Here is a 13,871-nt window from a genome sequence, read left to right as displayed (position 1 = left end):
AAGCTGTTATTGCATTAACTGGATTGAGAACCAGAGCTTCAGGCATAGGAGGAGTTCTGGCTTGTGGTTCAACAATTCAACCAGAAGCTGACATAGATGCGCCCATGGTTACTATGCCCGACAACTCCGCATACCTTTGTGAATTCATTGCCGTAGCGCCCGCTTACTCTGCTGCTATAATTGCAAATACTTCAGAATCTATAATTTTCCTCAAAATATGTAAAATTAACCAATTTTACAATAAACAAGCAAATGATGAGTGTTTTTTTAATTCCTGTCCACTTTGTTTTCCTTCATTCAGGTATCTTCGAAAAACAACGGATAGCTGGCAATGCTGCATATGTTTCCGCAAGGGTTGCATTATGTGGATTTTTCGTTTTTCGTAGCGTAGTTACGAATTACGAATTACGAAAATTCGGGTTCTAGAATAAGGGGGTACATTTAATATATTAATTACATAAGTAATGTAATAGATGCTGACATAAAGAGAGTTGAAATTAAAATTAAATGAAAATTTCTAAACGTACCTTTGATACGGTACTATCGTATGAACAAAGTAACTGTGAAATAAAAAGTTGCATGCATAATTGTTCCACATAACGTAGGGCTGCCAGACGTCCCGGTTTTCCCGGACATGTCCGGGTTTTAGACTATTTGTCCCGGCGTCCCGGTCCAACCTTAAAATGTCCCGGGTTTCGTTTAAGTGTCCCGGTTTTCGATTTGATTGCACAAATTTTGTATAAAAATTACTACACTGAGAATAAACGCGTTGTAATATTAAGAAAAATTTTATGAATTTACTGGGGGAAATAACGCATAGTAAACATGAATATTTTTTATTGATTATCGTTTTAAAATGTTCGTATTTAAAAACACCACGAACACGTGATGTTGAATCAAACTGAACATTTGAATGCACATTTACATGTCTGGCTGTAGCTGAGTGCACGAAGATGCTTGCCATAATTTGCTAATTTCCAGAGCGTCAGGGTTCAAATCCCATTACAGGCAGCATGGAACTTAAATATTTTTTTTTAACTTAATTATGAAAAAGCGTCCGTAAAAGCTCAGTTAGTCTAGACTTAACTTAATTTAACTTACCGTAAGAAATCATCAATGATTACTCAACACGTCAACTTAAGCCAAGAGCGGAAATATTTTGTTTTTGTATTTTCTTTTTCAGCTGTTTAACAGTTCGCCGCCTTAAATGCCACATCAAAAAAGTTCATGCAAACAACAATGTTTGCTTTCATTTATTTTTAAGAAATACAAAAACGAGAGTCTGGCAAGCCTGATTCTCTCACCGCTCTCAATTTCCGTAAGACCGTAACTTAAGAACCTAAAATCTACAGGTTCTTAAGTTTCTTACGCTAAGTTAAGTTTTAACTAACCGCCAACACAGTTTCTCATATAACAGGTTGGCCGAAATATTTAGTTAAGTAACGTTACGGAAATTAAGTCTAGACTAACTGAGCTTTTAAGTGCAAAGCGCTTCATTTTAATGTTGGCGTATTTGAATCGGCCGCTGTGGTGTAGTGGTAAGCAGTGCGCGCTTTCACACATCAGCACCTGGGTTCAAGCCCTGGTCAAAGCAACATCCCAAGAAATATAGAAAAAGGTTTTTTCTTAACAGCGGTCGTCCCTCGGCAGGCAATGGCAAACCTCCGAGTGTATTTCTGCCATGAAAAACAGCTTCTCATTGAAATACAATCGCCGTTCGGAGTCAGCGTAAAACTGTAGGTCCCTCCGATTTGTGTGACAACATCAAGGCGCACGCCACAAGTCGGAGGAGAAGCTCGGCCAAACACTAACATATGTGTAAGCGCCAATCTATTATTATTATTAGGTGTGTACTCGTATTGAGAGGACAAAATTCTCCAGCAGAAAAAGTTCTGAGAATTTAGCAGCATTCGCTCTCAAAGAGACGAAATATCAACAGAAGTACGAGAACGCAAAATTTGCAAAAACTTGCAACCTTCGAAACTGCTGATCACTTGCACAGTTGCCACTGGTGATTAATTTGGCAATTTATTTTCTGCTTGGTGCATTTTCCCCCGATTTGGCATTTTATACAATTTAGTAGTTTTGGATAAGAAAAACCTTTTTAAAATACGAATTAATTATATCGGAATGCATAAGCTATTTTTCTCATAATTATTTCTGATATCACATGGTGACGCATTAAAAACAAGAGTATCTCTTCCAAACACCTATCTTTGATCCAAAATAATGTAATAGAGTAGGTTTAAAATTATAAAATTTTCATTTCAACAATCAACCTACCAAAACCGATAACTTCAGCAAAAAAATATTTCAGCATGCTTCATTTAACTCTATTTTGGTATATTTAAAGGAAATTTATGGTACAAACGAAAAATGTCATACGGCAACCATAGTCAGCACGCACTAAAGTAAACAAACTGGAGATTAATAGCAAATTAACGAAAAATAAACTCAACAAACGTTGTGCTTATTAAATTTAAGCACTTTTTAGTTATATACTAGCATTAATAATAAAATTTGCAATAAATAACTCAAAAAGGCCATACTTTCTTTTGTTTATTTACAAACATGTGTTTGTGATCAGCTGATTTTCTCGCTTGCAAGTTTTAGCTGGGAAAAATTTTTCCAGCAGAAATTTGCAGCTCTCTTTCACATTTCGCTCTCTCAATTTCCCCTACTTTGCAAGTTTTTTGGGTACGAGAACGCAAAACCAGTAAAAGTTTTCTAAAACTTTAGATAGTTGGGCGTACGAGTACACTCCTATTATTATTATTTGAATTGAATATTTCTATACTAAATACTAATGATTTATAGGACTTGGGTTGGTGCTCTTTCATATGCGAATATTTTTAAATTTTGCACGTTTTGCACAAGCAATAGTTGATGATTAATATAAGTATGTACCTAAATACGTTAAAATGACATGCACAGTGTTTTACAATTATATTAAGCAAAAGCCAGAAGTTTTGAAACAAGTTCACAGCAACGAAACAAATGACTGATATTTTAATGTTACCTTGTATTTAATTTTTTTTCTTTCGTGAAACATAGATTACTTATAAGTACCGTGCCGTACAAAATTATTGACTCGGAGACTCTTTCATCAGATCACAATTTCTAATCGGATCTTTTAGAAAAATTTTGAAAATGTAGCCTTTGAGCCATTAGTAAAGTGCAAGTCTGAAGTTACCAGAAAATTTCGTTGATTTTTTGCAATTATTTATTTTTTGCTGCCAGGGTCTTCCACATACAAAAAAATTTCGAACATAGTTTGTATGGAAGAAACTCTCAGTAAAAACAATACCAAAAATCAACTAAATTTTTATGGGCTGCAAAACTTCATTTTCAAAATTTTTATAACAAAGTCTGAATAGAAAGTGGCGAATTTGTAAGCAAATTTATTGCATTTTCCCGAGTTTTGCACAAAGTTTAGAAATTTTTTTTTATCTTTTCTGATGTATTTAGTATAAACTGTATTTTTATAAGGACAAAAAAGGTACATGCATTGTGAAAAATTCTCTGTGCTTTAGTTGTGATAAATTGTTTTGTTGCTGGTGTACGTTGTAATGATCTCATGATCTCATGTTTTTATGTTTTTGGTTTTGTTTGTCAAAATAAAAGGTTTGTTCCACAAGCTACTCGAAGCCACTTCGAGTTACACATACGCGTTTCACAAGTAAGTTTTAGAGTTTATTTGATATACGCTGACAGTTTGAACTTTGCTCGAGTTTTTCTATAAGTAGTTTGTGGAACAAACGTAAAATTTTATTACATCCTTTCGTACGTAATTTTTGTCGAAACGAAAGGGAAGGGAGCGAGAGGCCTTTCCCACCCTTAAGTGTCCCGGTTTGGCAACAGAGATATCTGGCAGCTCTAACATAACGTTACTGAAAATTTTTTAGCCATAACCAAAAATTATAATTTGACGAATAATTAATAAATAATCAAATTGGAGGAATAACCTGGCGATATGAGGACATATTAGTGCCCTGCCATCAAAACACAATAAGTTTACCATTGGAGGAACAACATACTAAGATATATAGTTTGAAATTAGAGGAATAACCTGGTGGTGGTTTATATAAACCGGCCAACCTACCCAAAACCCCCCCAAAAAAAAAAAAAAAAGATTGTGTAACTAAAAATGATACGAATGTAATTGCGCATTTTAAAGACTAAATTTGAAAGTAAAACGAATGTTGCAATTTAAAGACTAAGAAATAAAGTTTGTAACCAAAACTTTAAAGTCAAGCAAGTGTACGTGTACTTAAACACTACTAAAGAAAAGTGTGCAACTAAAACCTCAAAGTAAAACATATGTAATTAGAACTTAAAACTATTAAATAAAACTTAAAGTAAACTTAATTTGGAGTGGAATGGGGTATAGTCATTGCGCTGGGTATGCAGTTAACGTTGCATGGCTATACTCAATCCCGACTCTTGCGTCCTCGTTCGCGCACTCTGGGCAACGTGAGAAACCCATGTGCGAGATGCGGTAACCAATCCGAATGGAGCCTTGGGTCACTGCAGAAAGAGAGGGAGCTCCGGTGGGGCCACTCTGACTTATTCGGTTTAAGGGCTCACTGAAGTCTGCAGCGTCTGTTCACCAGTAGGTGCGACTGCAAGCGGGTGTCTGCTTGGAGCAAGCGGCTCGCTATATAAACGTGTATATGGTTGCGAAACCACCCCCGTCCCAGCAATGGGTTGTGCGCTGGGCTTGGGACCCGCCACGTAAAAACCACTTCCAGTGAAGAAGCAAGGCAAAGCCTCGGATGAGACCCCCCCTTATGATGACGACCACGGCAAACGTTTAAAGGACTACGATTTGAGGGCATGCACCTGGAATGTCCGGACCCTTAATGGGGAAGGTGCCTCTGCCCGGCTGGTTGATGTCCTCGTAAGGACAAAAGCTGACATCACCGCCATCCAAGAAATGCGTTGGACGGGGCAAGGCAAACAATGTATAGGGCCTTGCGACGTCTACTACAGCTGTCATGTAAAGGAGCGCAGATTCGGAGTTGGATTTGTGGTGGGAGAGAGACTCCGTCGCCGAGTACTGTCGTTCACCCCGGTGGACGAGCGTCTAGCCACAATCCGCATCAAAGCGAGATTCTTCAACATCTCGCTCATCTGCGCCCATGTCCCGACGGAAGAGAAGGATGAGGCATCCAAGGATCTCTTCTATGAGCGCTTGGAGCGCACGTACGAGCGCTGCCCCCGTCGTGATATCAAAATCGTGCTTGGCGACTTCAATGCCAGGGTGGGCAAAGAAGGGATCTTTGGAACCACAGTCGGAAAATTCAGCCTCCACGACGAAACGTCTCTGTGCAGCAAAAAATGTGCGCCCAAAAAAGGAAAGCTTAACGTCGAAAAGCTGCAATCACAACAGACAGCCAGCGCTTTCGCTACTCGACTCTCACACCTGCTCTCAGAGAGCACTCTTCAACAAACCGACATATGCGAGCAGTGGAACCACATTTCCCGCTCATTAAGTACCGCCGCCGAAGAAGTAGTCGGATTTCAGCGAGCCCGAAAGAACAACTGGTACGATGAGGAGTGTCAGGAAGCTGCAGAGAAAAAAGATGTCGCCTACAGGGCCACGCTGCGATCGGCCGCAACGCGCGCTATGTGGGACCGCTATAGGGATCTGAAGAGGGAAGCGAGACGTATTTGCCGCAACAAGAAGAGAGAGGCCGAAATACGTAAGTGCGAAGAGCTTGAAATGCTGGCCGACAGGAGGAATGCCCGAAAATTTTACCAGAGAGTTAGGCGACTTACGGAAGGTTTAAAGACCGGGGCGCACTCCTGTAAGAATAATAATGGCGACCTAGTAACTGATGTCCAGAGCGTACTTAAATTATGGAGGGAACACTTTTCCGCCCTACTAAATGGTAGCAGCACGGAAAGTTGTGGAGAAGAAGAACCCGAGCCCGCAGTCGATGATGACGGAGTCGACATTCCACCGCCTGACTATGACGAGGTACGTATAGCAATAACGCGGCTGAAAAACAACAAAGCCGTTGGAGCTGACAGCCTGCCAGCTGAGCTATTCAAGTACGGCGGCGAGGAGTTGATAAGGTGCATGCATCAACTCTTGTGCAGAATATGGTCAGATGAACGCATGCCCGACGACTGGAATTTAAGTGTGCTCTGCCCAAGCCACAAGAAAGGTGACCCCGCCATTCGCGCCAACTACCGCGGGATCAGCCTTCTAAGCATAGGTTACAAGGTCTTATCGAGCGTATTGTGTGAAAGACTGAAGCCCACCGTCAATGAACTGATTGGGCCTTATCAGTGTGGCTTTAGACCTGGCAAATCCACCATAGACCAGGTATTCACAATACGCCAAATCTTTAAAAAGACCCGCGAGAAAAGGATCGACACTCACCTCCTATTTGTCGACTTTAAGGCCGCTTTTGACAGCACTAAAAGGAGTTGCCTATACGCCGCTATGTCTAAATTTGGCATCCCCTCAAAACTCATACGGCTGTGTAAAATGACGTTGAGCAATACCACCAGCTCCGTCAGAATTGGAAAAGACCTCTCCGAGCCGTTCGCCACAAAACGGGGTTTCAGACAGGGCGACTCCCTGTCATGTGACTTCTTTAATCTGATGTTGGAGAAGATAATAAGAGCTGCAGAACTGAACGGCTCAGGAACAATTTACTACAAGAGCGTGCAATTGCCGGCTTATGCCGATGACATCGACATCATCGGTAACAAAAACCGCGAAGTCTGTTCTGCCTTTTCCAAGTTGGATAGGGAAGCAAAGCGCGTGGGTCTGGTGGTAAACGAGGACAAGACGAAGTATCTCCTGTCATCAAACAAACGTCAGCACATTCGCGTCTTGGCACCCACGTCACTGTTGACAGTTACAATTTCGAGAAAGTAGAGAATTTCGTTTACTTGGGAACCAGCATTAACACCGATAATAATGTCAGCATTGAAATCCAACGTAGAATCACTCTTGCCAACAAGTGCTACTTTGGACTGAGTAGGCAATTCAGGAGTAAAGTCCTCTCTCGACGTACGAAAACCGCGCTCTATAAGTCACTCATCATGCCCGTGCTGGTATATGGCGCAGAAGCATGGACAATGACAACATCCGATGAGGCGGCTGGACGACGATGGAACGACGAGCTGTATGAGCTTTACAACGATATGGACATAGTGCAGCGAATTAAAATGCAGCGGCTCCGCTGGCTTGGTCATGTCGTTCGAATGGACACCGACGCTCCAGCTCTGAAAGTATTCAACTCGGAACCCGCTGGTGGTAGCAGAGGAAGAGGGAGGCCCCCACTGCGATGGAAAGATCAGGTGGAGAAGGACTTGGCTTCACTTGGCGTTTCCAATTGGCGTCAGTTGGCACAGAGGAGAAACGACTGGCGTGCTTTGCTGAACTCGGCCAAAATCGCTTAGGCGGTTACAGCGCCAAAAAAGAAGAAGAAACTTAATTTGATACGAAAAGAGAGTGCTTTTATTGGAACGGAAGGGCCCAGAAACCCACATACATAATTGATAAATAATAATACGCATGATACAAATACAAGCAGAAACTTTTGCACGTAGTTCTGTCCCTCAGCGGTATTACCATACCAGTGGAATATAACATATAAAGAGATATATATTAAAAGCAGAGGAATTAGAGGTTAACCTAATTAATATTCACGCTCGCAGCCAATTTATTGTCTAAACTTTCTCATGCACATGCAACTTTCTCATGCACATGCAACTTGTATGGGATCAACCGAAATTGAACGACGTGCGTATGAAGCTAACTCAATTTCCAATTTTTGAACACCCGTATGCTGTAATCCGAAAGTTCGTAGTTACGAATTCGTAGCTCCATTCCGAAAATTCGAAAATTGGTATGCTGTAATACGATCATAAATATCAACCGCATTGCCAACTAAAATAGTGAAATGCGAAGTTCTTAATCAGCTGCTTTGACAGAAACAAATCAAAATAAATATAATCGCAAGTGAATAGTGAAATTAAAAAAAAAAATTGTTTAATCATTACTTGAAAAGACTTTTCCTTAACTAAGTAGAATACAAAGGATTCAGTGGCCGGTGCACTTTTGTTCCAGAAGGAAGAACAGCTAACAGTTGCATTAATATACAAAGGAGATTGCTAGGAGATTGTTCTGATCCATTTAGCTTAAATGATAAAATGTAGGCTCTCTCCTTTTAAGGGCCTCCATTTCACTAGATATTGTGCCGCTTTAATTCTTGGAACGCTTTCCCAACATTCTACCACATCCTCTTTAGCTCCTTTTACAAAGCCTCGACCAATGTCCGGCCTTTCGGTCATGCATTCCACCAGTTTTTCGTATTGTGATCTTCGATCTGTTAATTTTGTAAACATTTAATAATAATTTTTGTTTCTATTCACACATCAACTTACATACATATGTACCATGATTCAATTATTAAAGGTTTTGTAAGTAGCTTTTTTCTAAAATTTGGCACTCCCACCCACAGGGATGGTTTTTGGAAGCAGAAGAAAAAGGGGAAGAATTCAATCACACTTCCTAAAATGGGAGCTAAATTCTATAAAAACGTGTGGATAATAGTGAATGGTGGTATTTTAAAACAAAAACGAATTTGATTTAATTATTTAATTTAAACAAGCTTATTTACATCGAATATAACCCCCTATTGTTATTAAAAATAAATATTTCTATGTTTATACCAAACTTGCGTACGTCAGATGGCGCATAACTCGAGAATGGATGGTCCACTTTCAGCTTTTTTTTTGTTGTATTTGTTTGCCAGTTGATGGACATGAAGAAGCTATTTGTTTGCGGAAAATATGCAATATTTATTAAACAAAAAAACGGCAAATAAAAAAATTTGGAGCTTACGTTTCTTTCGCGGTTATGGCTCGATTGTTTCGAATTCTTTGATGTCGCACTTTTTATGTTCTGGGGAAAATATTCAACACTGGCTTGCACAGCCGCAGTTGGCGATTGGTGCCGGACGAACTCAGAGCACGCAGCTACTGAACGAGTGAGATAGGGAACGTGATCTACATCGTCAAATGAGAAGTGGCGTAATGGGGCTTTCGCACGAGGCGATTTTTCAGGCAACTTTTGCGTTCAACTCCCGCCGGGTTGCACGAAAAAAATTTGAATGACTAAAAATATCAAAATATAAAAAAATATTAAAATATTCGCCATAAAAAGGCGTTTGTATTGTTCAACTTTGCATTCTACTTTCAGCTAATCGCTTTCAATAAAGTTGGTCGCCAGCCAACATTCGCCTCGTGCGTACACCTTTTAAGTGTGCAATTACATCGCGCCATTGACTAAACCGAGCTGTCGTGTGACGATTGGGCCTATGGATGCGGTTTGGCAATGTTATATTGCGTCAAAATCTCATTCGGAGACACCAGGATTGTGTCGTGGAGTACAATACCTAAATACCTTCGTTGGCTCATTGAACGCTTTACTTTACAGCGACTTAGCAGAATCAAGAGGTCTCCACGAATATCGACAAATACATTTCGGCATTTAAGGGAATTTCGTCTCTTAACATTGAATTTCTGTAGTCCAACCATTCTCACCCATTTTGTCTTGTTGGCGCCAGCGAATGCAGAACAAACATTTCTTCAAATTTAAAAAGTAAAAATTTCACTACTAACAATTTAAAAATGTTCTTAAAACTTGCAAAGAAATTTGGAAAAGAAATATCACTGTTTTTGTTTTTAGGAGTAGGGTGGGAGTGTCATTGATAAAATTAGAGCGAGAGAAAGTTTTTCTTACAAAACCTTTCATTATTGAATCATGCATATGTACATACTTTTGCGTTTACACACTTAATTTTATTGATATTTAATAACAATTTGCTTCGCTCCGACACTAGTTGCTATTCGTACAAAATTTCCGACAAATACATAAAAATGACAGCTACGTCGGATTCGGAAATCGAAACTACGACGGATTACAGAATAGGGATGGAAATCCAATGGAAACGCACGCAAGCCAATTTCGGGTGACGCATAAAAAAAAATTCGACGGCATTCGTACCAAAACGCAAGCCGCGAAGCCTGGCGGTGGTGAAAATCAGGCAACTTATCAAAATCAAAAAAAAAAAAAGTGATGCCTGCAAATCTGCAAAACGGACTTTCTGGCTGTTTACACGGGAAAGTGGACTTTCGATTTCAATTTTTGATAGCAAACTGGTAGAAAATGCGCTATCACGTTTAACAGCACCTTAAGGCTTTGCGAATAGAATTCTAAAAGGCCCTACACACGCATTGATTTAGCGGTCAACCAGTTAACCAACCGCTAGAAGTTGGTGGTAAACAAGCCGAAGGCCGCCTACGCAGAAAGGTTTTCTCTGCAAAAGGTGTTCAGCTCCTTTTCTTCGCAAAACAGAAAGAGAATTCTTCTTTGTGAGGGTTATAATCCCTAAGGGCGGCCGAAGGCCGCCTACGCTGAAAGGAATTCTACGAAAAAATACATTTGTTAAAAAGAACATTTTTTTTATAAAAACTTGTTTTTTCTATTTTTAATTAACTTTTTTATTCTTTATTCAAAATCGCCCGATATCTAATTTGGCATAATTTCTTTTATTAAAAATCCCACGGTTTCTGTAAGTTGGGTTATATTCCACTTCAAACTGCTCAGTTTGCGTAAGAAATTCCGTTTTTCCCCTTTTTCAAACGGTTCCCTAGGGGCCTGTGGGAGGAGCCCAAGGGGGGTACGCCTTTTTAGAAAGTGGGGACTGTCCCCTTTCTAGTGGGGGGAGGGGCCCGCCCCTCCGCCCCCACCCCAAAAACGATGGGTCAGCTACTAAACATTTCCCTTTTTTAAGTTCATTTAAAAATCATAAATTTACCTTTGTTCGTCCCATAGCACCAATGGCCACTTGAGGCGCCATAATGCAAGGGTGAGTATAAGTACCGCCAAACTGAAATATTTTTACGCAAATTCGTTATATTCAAATTCATTTAATTCTTCGTCTGCAACTTACCACACCAATGTTCGAAAGTGAAAAGGTACCATCAGCAAAGTCTTGCGGTGTCAATGCATTTTTGCGACCTCTTTCAACCAGTTCATTCAAATGTAATGCGATTTCTAGAATATTTTTACTCTCGCAGTTCTTGATATTGGGCACTATTAGGCCCTGAGGAGAGTCTATAGCTACGCTGATATTGTGAGACGCTTTGTAAATAACTGCCTCCTTATCAATATCTAGCGAACTGTTTAGAATAGGGAACTTTGAGAGTGCAATAGATGCAGCCTTGATACAAAAGGGCATGAAGGTGAGTTTAGGTATGCCTCGATCGCTCGCCGCACTTTTTAATTGATCCCGGAAATCAATAAGCTTTGTCATGTTAACCTCATCACTATAGGCAAAGTGAGGAATTTTCTGAAATTTATGCAAGATAAAAAGTCTTTGATTTCTATAGGTTTGCTCAAAAATGCATACCAACGATGCTGACATGGTCTTGAGCATCGCTTTAGGCACACCTTTCAGTGGCTCAACACGATAAGGAACAGCAGGTGTAGATTTTGGCACGGACTTTGTTTCTAAAGATTTGATCTCCTCAATTTTGGCTGCAATTGTTGGATGTTGTATATTGGTGCCAGCTGGCAAATGTCCCAGATATTCGAGTACATCTCCTTTAAGCACACGTCCTTGTTTACCTGTAGGCGGTACTTTTGAGAGGTCTACTTTATTTTCCATAGCCAGACGACGGACTGCTGGCGTTGCAAGTGTTATATGGCGTGCTACGTCCTCATCGCTTGCGACTTTTCCAGTAGATGATTGGAAAGATTTATGATCGCTAGCACTGGAACCTGAATCGGCGCTTGATTCTGAATCAGAATCATCATCTTCTTCAACTTCGAAGTCTAACAACGGTTTGCCTACATGAGCGACATCATCTACTGGATGATAGAGTTTCACGATTTTGCCATCGTAACGACTAGTAATTGTAACAGATGCTTTATCCGATTGCACTTCGCAAATTTCGTCGAATTGTTCTACAGAGTCACCGACCTTGACAAACCTGAAAGTAAAATATTAAGTTTCGAATAATCTATACAATGAAACGAAAAATTACTATGGCTTACCATTCCTTCACAGTAACTTCACGAATTCCTTCACCAATGTCGCTAAGTCTAAATGTTACTAATTTTTGTAAGCATGGTGTTAAGTTCAGATAGCGTATTTGAGCCGCATTCGGAGACTGGAAGGAAAACAATTAATAATAAATAAAACGAACTTAAGTTCACATATAGCCAGGTTTATGTGTACAGATGAATACCAAGCATAAGGAACCCAACAATTGTTCCTCATATCGCTAGCTTAGAGGAAAAGTTGCTAAGTCCACTTTTTATGAAAACCCATATTTTGCATATATGTATGTAATAATATGATATTAGGATAAAAATTCATTGTTTTGAAAAGTATAAAGGTACTTATTAACCGACTTCCAAAAAAGGAGGAGGTTATCACTTCGTCGGAATATTTTTTTTTTTTTTTTTTTTATGTATGTTACCGCATTACCGATTTCTTCTATAATTCTTTTTGCATCGGAAAGGTAGTGTCTCAGAGGTGGTCCCATACTAATCTGGTTAAGATCCGATCAGCGGATCATGAGATATATATATATATATATATTTTTTTTATATGGGAGTTGAAGTCGGTTTTTTTTTTTGCTAAAAATTACTAGTTATTTTATTTATTCTCGTTTATATTCAATGAAAGGAAAATTTTCTAATTCCAAATAAAGCAACGAAAACCCGATAAGGCCAAAACATTAAGAAATCTTTTAATAATACGGAGTTTTGCTTTGGTAAAAACAGCCAAAATGTTGTATTCAAAGTTTTGAGAAATTCTTGGAGAAAATAGCTATACGGTTTTTCATGATTAAATTTTCATTAATCACGAGTTTTATTTCTCCTGTAAGCTAGTGATATGCAAATTACTTACAAAGGTATGTATTTTCGTGTTTCAATCAGCTTGTATTACGAGACATGGAGTAACATCTTACTAAGAAGACTGATTGGGATGTGGGGCGGCAATGAAGTGTGATACCTGCCCGCCATTTATTGTGTGCTGTTGTGGTAGTGGGCGGCGTCGCAGTAGGGACTAGCGACCGAGCAGCACCACAAGGGCTCTCATAGTTCCTCGTCTAATCTAGCGTGGTGCGAAGTCCAGAACATGCCCTATGAACACACCTAATAGAAGCCGCAAGCTTCCTGGGTCTCCCGTTATTTGAGCTTGACGACAACGATTAAGTGCCAAGCCGACTTAGGCAGGGTCGAGTACCAATGCACAAGAGCATTTTCACTTATTGCAATACCATTAAAAAAGTCAAATTTCTTTTCTTAGTATTTGTGCGTAGAGGGCACTGAGAAGGCATCATTTTTCGGTAGAAAAGAAAACGCCTTCAGTAAAAACGTATAGGTATGTAACTTTTTATGTTAGAACACTTTTTCACAACTAGTCCTTTTAATTTATGAAAGGATATTAAAAAAAAAAATCGTATACCTGATTTCTGAAACGTTTGCTGGATATAAAATTTTCCGGTCTAAACTTTACAGCACAGCAGAAATGTGAATACAATACCAAAAATGAGCTGTCAGTGTTTTAGACCGATAAGTTTAATTGTTTATATCTTCATTATTAGTGGGGTATGCATCTCCGGAGCTTGAAAAAAAACCAGCGCTACTTGAATTATAATAACTTCTATACTTTGTACTTAAAACAGATGATAAATAGCGTAAAAATGATAATCAGATATTTAGCAACACCTACTTTCCAGCAAATTTTTAACGAATTCTTTATCATCGCCGCTGCACCATTTTTTAGGAATATGGAAGACATTTGAAAATTGTATCTAACTGCAGT

At 39.4% G+C, this 13,871-nt stretch overlaps 1 protein-coding gene across 2 annotated transcripts in view; it reads right to left on the bottom strand.

Annotated features, from left to right (window-relative positions):
* Nucleotides 1–13,863, bottom strand: part of LOC118752421 (lipoamide acyltransferase component of branched-chain alpha-keto acid dehydrogenase complex, mitochondrial-like) — a 33,763-nt gene extending 19,900 nt beyond the window's left edge. The window contains exons 1-6 of one of the 2 annotated variants that reach the window (XM_036487341.1): nucleotides 13,779–13,863; nucleotides 12,089–12,204; nucleotides 11,442–12,024; nucleotides 10,983–11,381; nucleotides 10,848–10,919; nucleotides 8,181–8,351 (exon numbers count right to left, since the gene is read on the bottom strand). In XM_036487341.1, the coding sequence (XP_036343234.1) occupies nucleotides 8,313–8,351; nucleotides 10,848–10,919; nucleotides 10,983–11,381; nucleotides 11,442–12,024; nucleotides 12,089–12,204; nucleotides 13,779–13,847 (1,278 nt within the window). In that variant the 5' untranslated portion in view covers nucleotides 13,848–13,863 and the 3' untranslated portion in view covers nucleotides 8,181–8,312. Of the gene's footprint in view, nucleotides 1–8,180; nucleotides 8,352–10,847; nucleotides 10,920–10,982; nucleotides 11,382–11,441; nucleotides 12,025–12,088; nucleotides 12,205–13,778 lie in introns of those variants that run through there. The other variant, XM_036487342.1, reaches the window with a different exon arrangement.
* Nucleotides 13,864–13,871: the final 8 nt, after the last annotated feature.

Source organism: Rhagoletis pomonella, unplaced genomic scaffold (genome assembly GCF_013731165.1).
Source record: "Rhagoletis pomonella isolate Grant_MI unplaced genomic scaffold, Rhpom_1.0 Rhpom_scaffold_01490, whole genome shotgun sequence".
Lineage (NCBI taxonomy): Eukaryota > Metazoa > Arthropoda > Insecta > Diptera > Tephritidae > Rhagoletis > Rhagoletis pomonella.
This window is presented reverse-complemented; position numbering and strand designations above follow the sequence as displayed.